Source organism: Myotis brandtii, unplaced genomic scaffold, assembly GCF_000412655.1.
Source record: "Myotis brandtii unplaced genomic scaffold, ASM41265v1 scaffold504, whole genome shotgun sequence".
In the NCBI taxonomy this organism is placed as follows: Eukaryota; Metazoa; Chordata; class Mammalia; order Chiroptera; family Vespertilionidae; genus Myotis; species Myotis brandtii.
This window is the reverse complement of record NW_005369217.1, coordinates 5,102,913-5,115,924: the sequence shown is the minus strand read 5'-3', so window position 1 is coordinate 5,115,924 and position 13,012 is coordinate 5,102,913. Positions and strand designations below refer to the sequence as shown.

Below are 13,012 nucleotides of genomic sequence, written 5' to 3'. Positions count from 1 at the left end.
AGGTCTCGCAGAAGTGCAGCCAACGCCAAGGAGCCGTTTCTGCTTCACCCTCGGGGAGGAGTCGGGATGCCTTTGTAAAAGTTTAATTGCGAAATAAATAAATAAAAGGTTAGTTCGCCTTTTGTGGTTGCTGTTGCAGTAACTTCAGGAGTCAAGGGAGAGAAGAGTGGACACTTTCCTGCCTCCAACTTAAGGTTGATAAGGAAAGCCTGTTACTGAATACAGAGTAACGTGGATCTTGTAAATTTTATTATGTATTGGTGGTGGTGGTGGGGAGGATATAATGTATTCTACACTGTTTATACACAAAACCAAAAGTTGCTGTTTTCTAGTCCACATAACTGCCTGAACCTTGGGTTCTGCTGCTCTTTATGAAAACAGAAGAAAAAAAAAGATAAAATGTGAAGCTTGTGAAAATATTAGGCATAGACATTTAAGTTTACTGGAAACCCTACTTGCAAATTAAAAGGAAAAAAAGACTGGCACTTAGGCGTGAGCCTGCTAAAACAATTAGGCCCAGAAAAGGGTTAATCTGAACTCCATTAAGGAAGAGAAGAAAAAAAAATGGTGAGGCGAGCAGATGGAGAAAGCAAACAAGAGGCAGAAGTTGAACTCTACCAGATGGAAATAAATATCCTGAGCTTAGTTGGTCATCAATATTGCAAAATACAGCACTTTGAGTGTTTTCTCTTTTAATACGGAGCCAAAGGGCATAGAAATGAAGCAAAAGTAGGACTTGTTATAAAGCAGGAGGAGAAAAAGTTTTATTGTTTACATGAAATATGTAAAACTGACTGAAAGAATAACTTCTAGGTTATTTTTTACTCATATGCAATCGCTAGGTACTTACATAGCATTGTTAAACTCACTGACTAGTGAATATATTCATTTTCTTTGGATAAATTTATTTAAAAAAATGATAAATAAGGTACATTTGTTTCCTTCTAGAACTTTTCAGATAGAACTGTACTTGAAAAATAATCATCATGGTTGTTACTGGGGACCAGAAACCTCTTTTACTACTCAGAAAGGAGACAGGAAACAGAAGTAAATCCTTAAAATCACCCTAGCCTAGAACAAGGTCTTCTGATATCTCTCCTACCACTGCCCACCCTTAAACATCTGATGTGTTAATTTTCCTTGCATTACCAGTCTTTTGAGCATTAGATTGGAAATCAGGGGCAAGTTTTTCTCCTCTAAGTCTGGTCTCCAACTTGAACTCCCAATAATTCTGAGTTTAAATCTGCTTTGTCACCTACAAAACAAATAATGAAGCTAACAAAATGCTAGGATTTGAACTCACTGTTGTCTTCCAAGCCCATATTCTCTCCACTACTTTTAGCCACCTTCCCAGGCAGCATCTAGACCCCTTCTCCAAAGCTTTTTAAAATGAGTTGAATAGGGTTAACAGAAAGCTTAGCTCACATATTTCTGAAGGGTTTGCCCTGCCTCCACTATTTTCTATTGTATGTGTGTTTCCCACCTTAATTCATTCAAGAGACAAATGGATTTAAGAAATTACTGTTTTACCTGGAGAATTTGGGGTGCACTCAAAAAATAAGTAGAGAGATAGAGATAGAGGTAGAGATAGAGATAGAGATAGAGATATATGTAGATCCTAAATGCAAGCTTTAGATAGTACACAATGTTAATTGTTAATAGTTTTCAATTCTGGACATACATATGTTTAGTAATATTTTTCCAGAAATTTAGTCAAATTCTTCCCTTCCAAGAAACAAGCTGATATATCTGGACAGCTTTTGGATTATAAAGACACTTTTTCATGTTGGTATGATAAACTACAGGGCAATCGCAATCATGTAACAGGGGTCCTCAAACTACGGCCCGCGGGCCACATGCGGCCCGCCGAAAACATTTAGAAAACATTTATCCGGCCTGCTGGGTGTTTTTGCCGCCGCTGCCTGTTACTGAATTTGTTCATAGTTTTTTTTTAAACTATAGTCCGGCCCTCCAACGGTCTGAGGGACAGTGAACTGGCCCCCTGTTTAAAAAGTTTGAGGACCCCTGAGTACTAACTCAACTTTTGGCTTGGTGTCCTCATGTAGGTTACTTAACCTCTCCGTATAGTAATCAAAGAAACATAAAGGCTGGCATGAGGTTTAAATGTAATAACTACAGAAACTATTTAGCACTGTCTTCAGCAGTCATATATATATATACTGGCTTATATTATCATCAAACAATTTAATAATATTATGAAATTAATTTCTAAAACCTAGAAAGTTTTCAATCAAAGCACTAAAAGTAAATCTTAGGAATTCTGTCAAAACAAATCCAGGAAATGAACCTGGCTTTAAAAATAAGTTTGCAAGAAAAGCACAAATGTCAGGTCTTTGGAAATAATGCTGAAGAGTTCAGAGAGTACTTCTATAGAGGTAACTATTGGACAACTAACTAGAATTTCAAAGGGCTGGGGGTTTATATTCTCATCCCTCAGTTCTAACGTTACTGGAACTGTTTGCTCTATACTAAAATCTGAGTTCCCTGTAGACTTTTTGAGTATTGTTTTTAACCAAAGAGAGAAAAAGAAAAACAAACATTTATATAGCATGGGGAACTGAACATTTTTCTCTGCTTCATAAACTAATAAAATTTAGGGATCAACACAAGATCTTTTATTTGGCTAAAGAATTTGTTTAAATTGATTTCAGAGAGGAAAAGAAAGGAAGAGAACGAGATAAAAACATCAATGATGAGGGAGAATCATTGATCAGCTGCCTCCAGCGGGCTTCACACTGGGGATCGAGTCGAGCCTGCAACTCGGGCATGTGCCCTGTCTGGGAATCGAACATTGACCTCCTGGTTCATAGGTTGATGCTCAACCACTAAGCCACGCTGGCTGTGCCAAAGAATTTTTTTTTAAATCACATTTCCATCTGCTATCACTACATTTGAGGGAAAGGATGACATTTTAACATCCCCAAAGTAGGAGAGGTATCCATATCAGAATAAAGCATGATCTTAATTAAATGAAAATTACTACATGTCACTTTTTGCATTTCATCATGACCTTATATTTGGGAACTTATCTAAACTATTAATCTATGAATATGATAACACTAAATGAAGCTATTATGCCATTAATTTTATATACTTATTCCCACTGCCTGGAATACCTGGTCATTTCCCCCTCTATCTAGGTAATTTCTCCTTATTCTCCAAGTAGCCTTCCCTGACTCTGGACTTGAGTACATTTCTGCAGTACCCTATTTTCCCTTGCTCTGGCTCTGATACTTACCTGACAGACTAGAGTTACTATGTTTATTAGCCTATCTTCCTTTCCAGTCTGTAGATTCTTTGAGGGCAGGCATCACATGCCATTCACTATTGTACTCCCAATGCCTAAGTAACAGCCCAACCCATAGTAAATGTTGCCTTATGGCAGCGGTTCTCAACCTGTGGGTCGCGACCCCTTTGGCGGTCGAATGACCCTTTCAGAGGTCGCCTAAGACCATCCTGCATATCAGATATTTGTTATGCCCAGATTTCAGGATCCCCAAGAAACCACATCAGGGAGCCAGCCAGTCCGATGCAAAAGCATAAGAGTCTTTATTCGAGCTAGCTCGGCTCCCCTCCTTGCTGACGCAGCGACAGGAAGCAGAGAGAGAGAGAACTCTGTGTAGAGAGGGGTTTTATAGGGAATTGGAGTAAGGGGAGGAGAAAGGGCTGTGGCCTTGCTGATTGGCCAGGCACAAGGACCCTTTCACAGGGGTCGCCTAAGACCATCCTGCCCTTTCAATATTTACATTACGATTCATAACAGTAGCAACATTACAGTTATGAAGTAGCAACGAAAATAATTTTATGGTTGGGTCACAACTTGAGGAACTGTATTTAAAGGGCCAGAAGGTTGAGAACCACTGCCTTATGGTGTTAAATAGACATAAAACCACTACTTGCAATTTGTTAGATGAAAAATAATGTAGAGAGAGTTTTTGCTGCTTAAAATCGGACAGTTAGTATTTAAGGGGAGAAAATAAGTTAACTCTACCGCGCTTCTTTCCTGGCTGCCGTGTTAATTATTGCATTGATTGCTTTTGAAGATTATCTCTTTTTAGGATAGACTGCATTTGCACAGCAAATGAAATGGAGACCAAGGTGACTTACACGTACATGTTGCTCAGGAATATTGCGGTATCATCCACATTTTCCCTATTTAAGGTTTTTTGCTTCTTTTTTTTTCACCCTTATGCTCTTGAAACCCAAAATGTGGTGGTCAGGCCGGAGCTGTTTGTCTTGTAAAACTGAAGAATGAATTCACAGACAAAATGGTGGGAAGAAAACAAACGTTATTGGGGGGGAAACAAAGCTTAGGGGGGGATAGAAGGACTTAGGCAGCAGGAAGGGGGCCCAAAACAGGTTACCACGTAAGCTCTTTGTCTAGGGCAGTGGTTCTCAACCTTCCTAATGCCGCGACCCTTTAATACAGTTCCTCATGTTGTGGTGACCCCCAATTTCATTGTTACAAATTGAACATAATTAAAGCATAATGATTAATCACAAAAACAATAAGTAATTATATGTGTGTTTTTCGATGGTCTTAGGCGACCCCTGTGAAAGGGTCGTTTGACCCCCAAAGGGGTCGCGACCCACAGGTTGAGAACCGCTGGTCTAGGGGATGTTCATATACTCTCCTAGCTTCTGATTGCCCCCTTCAAGGAATTCTGACAATATCCAATTATACCAAAGTTCAAGTTCCCGCCTGTGGGAGGACCTGATTGAAGACTGCCACTTCAGGTTGGTGGTGACATCACTGTTCCCGCCTGGCCAGGTCAAGGGTCAAGTTTTTCCTGCCCAGCCAGGTCAAGTTTTCCCCAGCCAATTCCGCCTAGCTAGTTCTAGGTCCTTTGTTTGCCTCCACGTCTAACTTCCCTTCCCCCTACCTCCACGTGGTCACTGTCTCTGACTGCCTACCTAGCCCTCCTTTTCTATCTCCTCACTATTTAGACACATTTTAGTATTTTTACCTCTGGTTCCCCATGGGTGTCAGTTGCTTGTGTGCTGCTCTCTCATATTGCCATTCTATCCTGAAGTTGATCACAAGGTGACCTTATGATGCTCATCTCTCACCTCATCTATGTGATCCAGGGTTCCTGGATTATTGCTAGGAAAGTCCCAGAATTTTTAAAATGGCTGTATTACAGTTCACAAGTATATCCGGAAGGCCTTCCACAACCTCCCCTTATAATCCCACCTATCAAAGATGCAGTTCTTCCCACTCCTAATGGTGCATTTAGGCCCATAGACTTTTTGTTGCCAGTCAGCTAGCTGCATTCACTAAAGTTATACTTACTGTGAATTTACTTCCAAATAGAGCCCTAGGTTGTCCATGGCACTTGCTTTAGAACCCTCACAGCTTAACCAACAAGTACAAGGTTGAGTGGGAGAGCTATTTACAGAGTGTTAATTGTGGGAAGCCACCCATTGTCTTCACTAGCAGAGAGGTGTGGACAAGGATCCCGGAAGGCTGGCAACCCTTGAGCTCTGGCAATGGTCAGGGCTGTGCACCCACTGTTAGTCCAGACAATGGTAGCTGAAGCAACTTCCCCATTTACTATTATGTAAATCCTTGCTGATAGGTTAGTCTGCCTATTACTGGAAATTGCCTGCCTAAGGGCTATGGGTGTATCCCAAACCAATAAAAGGTTGGCGAGGCCTGAGCACCAGTGGAAGTCCTTCCTCTTGAGTTGGCCTTGCCTGCCTGGTCCCCCCATGTTTCCAAATTATTATTTCTTGTCTTGTCTCTTTCATTTGCGTGCGGACCTCTTCCAGATCCTGAACCCTGAACCACGTGGGACGTGGGGGGAAAACATACAAATTTAACAGTTAATAGCAAATAGAGACAAGGCATTTATTTTGGTGTGTATTTGGGGGCAGGAGGAGATAAGCAAATCCCCAAAGTGAAAGATCTCTGCTAAACCAGTGAAGTTGGCCATTAATTAAGTCTCTTTGGGAAGAAGAAAAGGAGGAGCCCAACCTTGGAATATTTTAATGGCTTAAACCTATATAAAGAAGATAAATATTGTTGGAAAAAATTGTGAGTTGAGGGGGCATAGGTGCTGAGGAGTGTTTTTAGCAAGGAAGTAATATGATCAGATTTAGCTTTTAGAAAGCCCTGGGGATGATGGATTATGGAAATGTTGAAGTGACTTCTATATTTGTATTTAATTCTTATTTAAATCTTTAAATAATTTAGCTTTTCATGTGGGCTTATTTCTTCAACTAGAGACCTATGCATGCCTTTTATTTATTCTTTTCTTGGTTACCCACAGGAAGGAGACCACTTTCAGCAGCCTCTCCATCTGGCACCCTGCCTGGCTTTGCTTAGGTGTGAATCCAAGGGCACAATCTAAGGCATTTGTACTAGGTTTACATCCACTGGGGTTCAGAAAACGCAAGAGAACTAGAAATCTGAGGGTGCACACAGATTTGGGGCTAAACTGCTTCTTCTTATTAAAGCAATTCAGATTGTTTGGAGAGAATGGTAGGAAAAGAATTAAAGAGCTCCCTAACAACAGCAACAAAAATGATCATATAGCTTATCATCACTGACAGTGCCTCAGAAAATGTGCTGAGTGTTTTAGAGACATTCCTGTTTACTTCTCCAAAAAATACCACCACGTGAGTATAATTGACAGCATTTAACATGTGAAGTTTCGATCCTAAAGAAAATAAGTCATTTACCCAAGGTCTTGGCAACCAGATTTGAACTCTCAAGTCATGGATGGCAAAACTATGCTTTTCCTGATATTACCTTTTCTAAAAGGGACTGTGAGAAATAAAACCCTATAAAGTTAGATGACTATTTGGAGACAAGTAGAGACAGTAAAGTAAAACAAACCAACAACAAAACAACAAAAAAAATTAAGGCAGTTGAAGAAACTTCTTATGGCTGATATACCTGAAAAATACAGCTACATCTCTTCAAAAGCTCATTGAAAAATGAATCAAAGGACATATTAAAACATTAATCTGCCAAATAAAATAATTTCTCTGGTATGAAAATTACCCTATGAACAGAGAAGAGAAAGCAGCAAAAACACCCTCTATTTTAGATTATTTAAGCATCTCACTTCTCCTTTTGAACTAAATTGGCAGGGAGAACCAGGGAGCTGGTCAGCCCCACAGTCCCTCTTCCCCAGCCACCTAGGGAGCACAGGAACTTCTGAGAGTTCAGGTGGAGGAGGCTGGAGGAGAGCAAGAAGGACTGGTTTTGTGTCTTATCCCCTCAGGGCACTGTTGACCAGGATGGCCTGCCCTCCAGGTATTCTCACAGATCTTTCTATTGTTAAGCCTCAAGGCCATTTCTCGAAGCCAGGCTTCCTTCCAAGAACCTTCTTCCCTTCCTTTTAGCAGAGCTCCATGGTTCTATTTACTTTCCTCTTTCTAAAGCTGCCACCATCTATTCTCTCTCCTGGGGCAACCCCTAGAGTGTTCACATTTATGGGATGGGGATGTTTATCTGCATCTCTCCAGCTGCTAAAGACCTATTTCAGTTTTAAGGTTAACAGTAGTCTGGGAAAGAGGCAGATGATGAACTTTGGAAAATTGTGAACTTTAAGGGATTACACAAAGTTCTTACAAGTTATGATCCTGGCCTACAGTGTTTACAACTTTCTGAATCTGGAGCACATGGTCCTCCCTTTCCGTTCAAACTTAATAAGGCAGGGGATCAAAACTTCTCTGTTTTTAAAGTGTAGTCCCCAGAGCATCAGCTCAGCATTACCCCTGCATATTCATAGAAATGCAAACTTTTGTCTCTAAACCTACTGAATCAGAAACTCTAGGGTTGAGGCCCAGCTATTTGGGCACCAATGTTTCAGAACAACTGTTTTTCAAAAAGTAATGGCAAAATTCTGTCATCTAAAACCAACCAACAAACTTTTTATCTAGGCATATACTACCTCAACTAGAAACTTTGTCCCTTAAAAGAAAAAATCAGCATACTAATTTAATATATAAAAGCTGCCTTTAAGCATCAGCTAAGTTTTAAATGATTAGTTATCTGTTTCCCTGAGGTTCTATAGTTTGAAATGCCTTCTTTCCAGCTTTGGATACATTAAGCAAACTAGGGCAAATAATAATAGCTACATGTTACTCCCAAGAGAGAAGATAATACTCAGGAAGCTTGATAAAGTAATCATGGAATTAAATGTTGGCATAGTCCATGATTTTGAGAGGTGAGTGTGAACTGTTGAGTTCGTTGTCTCTAGAACTTTATGAATTCAAGGACAAGGGAGGGGTAAGCAAAGGGAAGTGAAGTTTATTACAGTGAAAGTAACAGAACTCTCCTCGCAGAGAGACGGGTCCCGGAAAAGGGTTGCTACAGAAGCTCATTAGTCTAGGGCAGTGGTCAGCAAACTCAATAGTCAACAGAGCCAAATATCAACAGTACAATGATTGAAATTTCTTTTGAGAGTCAAATGTTTTACACTTAAACTATATAGGTAGGCACATTGTTATTAACTTAATTAGGGTACTCCTAAGGCTTAGGAAGAGCCACACTCAAGGGGCCAAAGAGCCGCATGTGGCTCGCAAGCCACAGTTTACCGAACACGGGTCTAGGGGTTTAAATTTCCTGCACTTGCCTTCTGTTGGCTCTTTCAAAGAAACACCACCCAATCTCCTTTTGCCCTCGTCTTCCCACTTTTAGTTCCCATTCTTGGGTCCAGGGGAAGGGCGCTCTATGGTTGACTGGTACATTCTGCCTATCTTGCTCAATTGACCATCTGGTTGATTTCCTCCTTACCTACCATCTTCCCTCCCTGCGGCCCTTACCCTAAACTGTCTGATCCCACCAACTCCTCATGTCCCCCCTCTCATGGAGTAACCCTACCTGCCTGCCTTTAGGGAATTGCGAGGATGACTTACCGCTCTGGCTGCTTCTTGCTGAATGGGCACCTTGTCAGGCCCCTGGCAGTCAGGGTTCCTTTAGGAAAGGACGATCTCCAGGGCCGAGGAAGACTGGGTTATTCATGCGGGGTTCCATTTCCATAACCATCTGTAATTTGAAGGATTCCAGGCAAGAAAGCACAAATTTAGCTAAGCGATTAAAAAATGCAAGGTCCAAAAATTAGGAGGAGAAGTACAGAGACCAGGGGGCCTCGAAAGGGTAGGGGACAAGTTATGCTAGGCAGCCAGGAAGAGAAAGACTGCCCATGTCCCGGCCCCGTTGGTTGTACTTATGCAGCCATTCTACTTGTTCGTAGATTTTCCTTATGTTTGCCTCCACGAGGCCAGAGTTATTGATATAAGTGCAGCAGGTCTTGTTTATAATTGCGCAGACTCCTTCTCGTTCTGCCAAGAGGTAATCAAGGGCTAAACGATTATCCAAGACGACTTTAGCTAGGGAGTCTAAGGATTTAGAGTCCTGCTCTGGCTGCTGCCTTTGTGGCCAGATCAGCTAGCCTGTTCCTTCCATGACCTCATGTAATCCTCTCCGATGCCCCTTGCAATGTATAGCAGCTACCTCTGAAGGGAGGTACACTGAGGACAGGGGCCGATCAATCTCTTTGTGATATTTAATAGGGGATCCATTCCCTGTCAAATGTCTTTGCTTCCAGATGGCAGCAGGGGCGTGGAGGACCAAGAAAGCATGTTTAGAGTCAGTATGTATGTTTACTCCCTCGCCCTCGCAGACCTCTAATGTTCTTGTAAGGGCGATCGGCTCAGCTAACTGAGCACTAGTGCCGGGAGAAAGGGGAGCGCGCTCCAGAGTGGTGGTGAGGGTGACCCCAGCCACCCAGCCTTATGCGCCTCATGTTCCATGAAGGAGCTTCCGTCCCACAGGATCAGATGGGGACTTTCTAAGGGAGTCTCCCTTAAGTCTCCTCGGACCTCATAGGTTTGGAGTACTGCCTGATCACAGTCATGTTCTGTTATTTGTTTTTCTTTCACAAGGAAGGTGGCTGGGTTTAAAGAGGCCCACACTTTTATTTGACTGTAGGTCCCCCTGCTAGGAGTGCCTGATATTTGAGAAGACAGCTATCTGAAAGCCACGAGCTTCCTTTGGAGGATAGTAAAGCCATGATGCTATGGGGAGTAAGAACTGCCAGGTCCTTTCCTAAGGTTAACTGGGTGGCCTCTAGAACCAGCAGCCACCACCGCAAACAGGCGGGCCAGCCCTTGGCCAGGATGTCCAGTTCTTTACTCAGATATCTCACTGGCTGTTGAGCAGGGCCTCAGGCTTGGGTCAGTACTCCTACGGCCATCCCTCTCCTTTCAGTGACATATAGGTTGAGTTCTTGCCCTGTGGGGAGACTCATGGCCCGGGCTTGGAGGAGTGCCTCTTCGAGCTGGTTAAATGCTAGCTTAGAGTCAGGCTCCCATTCAATACATTGTCCTTCATTCTTTTGAGACTTTCATTCATTGGTATAAAGGTCTGGCTATATCTTCATATCCTGGATTCGAAGTCTACATTTATCCCCAGAAATCCTCTTAATTGTTTGAGCATCTGAGGGAGTGGGAAGGAAGAGATGGGTCTGATCCTGTTCTCCCCTAATGCCCTGGTGCCTGTGGTCAGGTTTAGCCCTAAATGTTTTATGGAGGTATAGCAAGTTAGAGTAATTCAAATTCCTGGTAAGACTTCATCTAGCCACTAGCCACGGAGAAGTGCTCTAAAGAAAATAAAATGGTTATGATTAGCATATCAAATTGCATGTACTCTCTGAAGGGCACAAATAAGAGACTCCCCATTATCTTGTGTTCTTATTGATTTGTTTAGTAAATACTTGTTTTCCCTAAAGGAAGCAGAAGCAATCTTCAGCATCATTTATTAACATTAGTGCATGTGTTGAAAACATTCCATATTTGCATGGTTTTTTAAATAGAGGTCTCTTTTGAAAATCTGTTCATTGAGGAAATATTCTCATCTTCTGAAAACCAATTTGAATTTTGACTGTGATGCTGTCTTTTAAACTCAAGGAATGATTTTGTTCCTGGTTTTCTTTCTTGCAGAAACAAAGCTGTCTGTCCAATGTTTAGATGATAGTGATTATGTTAGTTAAGGCACTTCTGTCTTTATGCTAGAAGGTTCTATCCTCAGTCCCTTAGAATACATGATCTCACCTTTTTTATTTTAAGGAGGTTTATTGAGATATGTTTTACATGTTATAAAATCCAACTTTTTCAAGTGTACAACCCAATGATTTTTAGTTAATTTACGGGGTTGTGCAGCCATCCCATAATCAGTTTCAGAACATTTTCATTACCCTCAAAATAATCCCAAACTCATCTCTGGACATCCCAGCCCCAAGAACCCACTAATCTACTTTCTGTCTCTATGAATTGCCTATTCTGGACACTTTGTATGGATGAAATTATACAATATGTAGGCTCTTGTGTCTGACTTCCGATTAGCACAATGTTTTTGAGATTCATCCATGTTCAGCATGTAACAGAAATTCTTTCTTTCTTTCGCTCTTTCTTTCTTTCTCTCTTTCTCTCTTTCTCTCTTTCTTTCTTTCTTTCTTTCTTTCTTTCTTTCTTTCTTTCTTTCTTTCTTTCTTTCTTTCTTTCTTTCCTTCCTTCCTTCCTTCCTTCCTTCCTTCCTTCCTTTCTTTCTTTCTTTCTTTCTTCCTTTCTTTCTTTTTTTATTCTTCTTGTTGTATCTTCCTAAAATTTTCCCCTGAGGGAAACTCCGTATTAAGAAAGCTGACTTTTATAGCTGTATGCCAGACTGACAGGGCCAACTTTGGGAGCTACTTTTACTGCTCCTTTCCATGGCCCTTTTCCTTGAGACATTATTCTACCCCCTCTAAAGCCTATGAGATAGCCTTTCTGGATAGCCTGACCTACACCCTGCTCTCCAACGCCATCGCCTACTACAGAGTTAATCACTTGCTCACTTTTGGTGTCTATCATATTTCATACATCCATACCCCAACCTCAACCTGCCCAAGGAATAAGTCAACTGGTTTAGGAGAAAAATATCCATCCTCAAAACATTTACTTCAGAGGAGACCTCTTGGGACACAAAAATTTCAGCTTGGAAAGAAGGCACTAAGAGCTCTCTAGTTACATCATCTAACTAAGAATTTACCAGATAATTTAGCCGAGAGGATTTAGCAAAAAAGTCAAACTCTTAACAGAAGCTTTATTTAGGTTCATGCTAACAAACAAGATCAGCAGATAAATCCTCTAAAAGAAAGTTCTCTTTCATTTGACTTAAAAAAGAAGCACATTTGAACCAAAACAGGAACTACTCTGGCAATATATGTGTGAAAAAAATAAGCACCCTATGGGGCTCTTTTTAAATTAGCCAGAGTACACAGAGAAGCCTTTGAAAAGAAAACTCTGGGGGAAAAACATTTTTTTTGTTTTCATAAACACTCATTGTTTAACCCTCTAAAGAAAGTCCAAAGTTATGATTAAGTCCCCTCACCTCCTAAACGAATGAGCTCTTTAAGTCACCTCCTCTCCCTCAGTGGCTATACTTTGGGATGCAGGAAGCATCACTTGAAAACCAACCTACCAGGGAAGCAGGAAGTGACTTAGGAGACCTTAGTTTTCAAAATGCATACACACATGTAGGGCTGTGCCCTGCATTCATAGCAGAGAGGAACTAACCTGGATAGGGCCATGCAAGATGAGTTGCTCAAAAGACTGAAAAACAATTTACAAAGGCAGCATAGAATTAACCAAAGCAGAACTCTGTAGTTCTAGCAGGGAGAATAAGAAAAGACAGACCAAAGATGAGGATGAAAAATTATGTGAGGCCAGAGTATAAGTACCTTGTAAAGTGCATTCAAGATATTAATGATATCCAAAGAATAAGGGGAAGTCACTCAAGAAGTTTAAGCCAAGGAATGACATGACAGATTTGCGTACTAAGAATCACACACATTATGGCCCAGGGAAATGGGTATTCTAATATTTTAGAAAAATTAGAAGTAAAGATCCATTCTTATAAAGTTCTATTCCTTATTTGCTTTGTAGGAGAGCTGTAAGAATATCTGAAACCAAGACCACATCTTTTAAGAAGCTTCTTTGA

General features: G+C 41.1%; 1 protein-coding gene across 1 annotated transcript in view; it reads right to left on the bottom strand.

Annotated features, from left to right (window-relative positions):
- The window catches only part of BTG1 (B-cell translocation gene 1, anti-proliferative), a 14,490-nt gene extending 3,290 nt beyond the window's left edge, over window positions 1-11,200 (bottom strand). Inside the window, exons 1-4 of the mRNA XM_014548337.1 lie at window positions 11,185-11,200; window positions 8,893-8,910; window positions 8,598-8,604; window positions 6,309-6,315 (exon numbers count right to left, since the gene is read on the bottom strand). Of these exons, the coding sequence (XP_014403823.1) occupies window positions 6,309-6,315; window positions 8,598-8,604; window positions 8,893-8,910; window positions 11,185-11,200 (48 nt within the window). The remainder of the gene's footprint in view (window positions 1-6,308; window positions 6,316-8,597; window positions 8,605-8,892; window positions 8,911-11,184) is intronic.
- Between the last annotated feature and the right edge of the window lie 1,812 nt (window positions 11,201-13,012).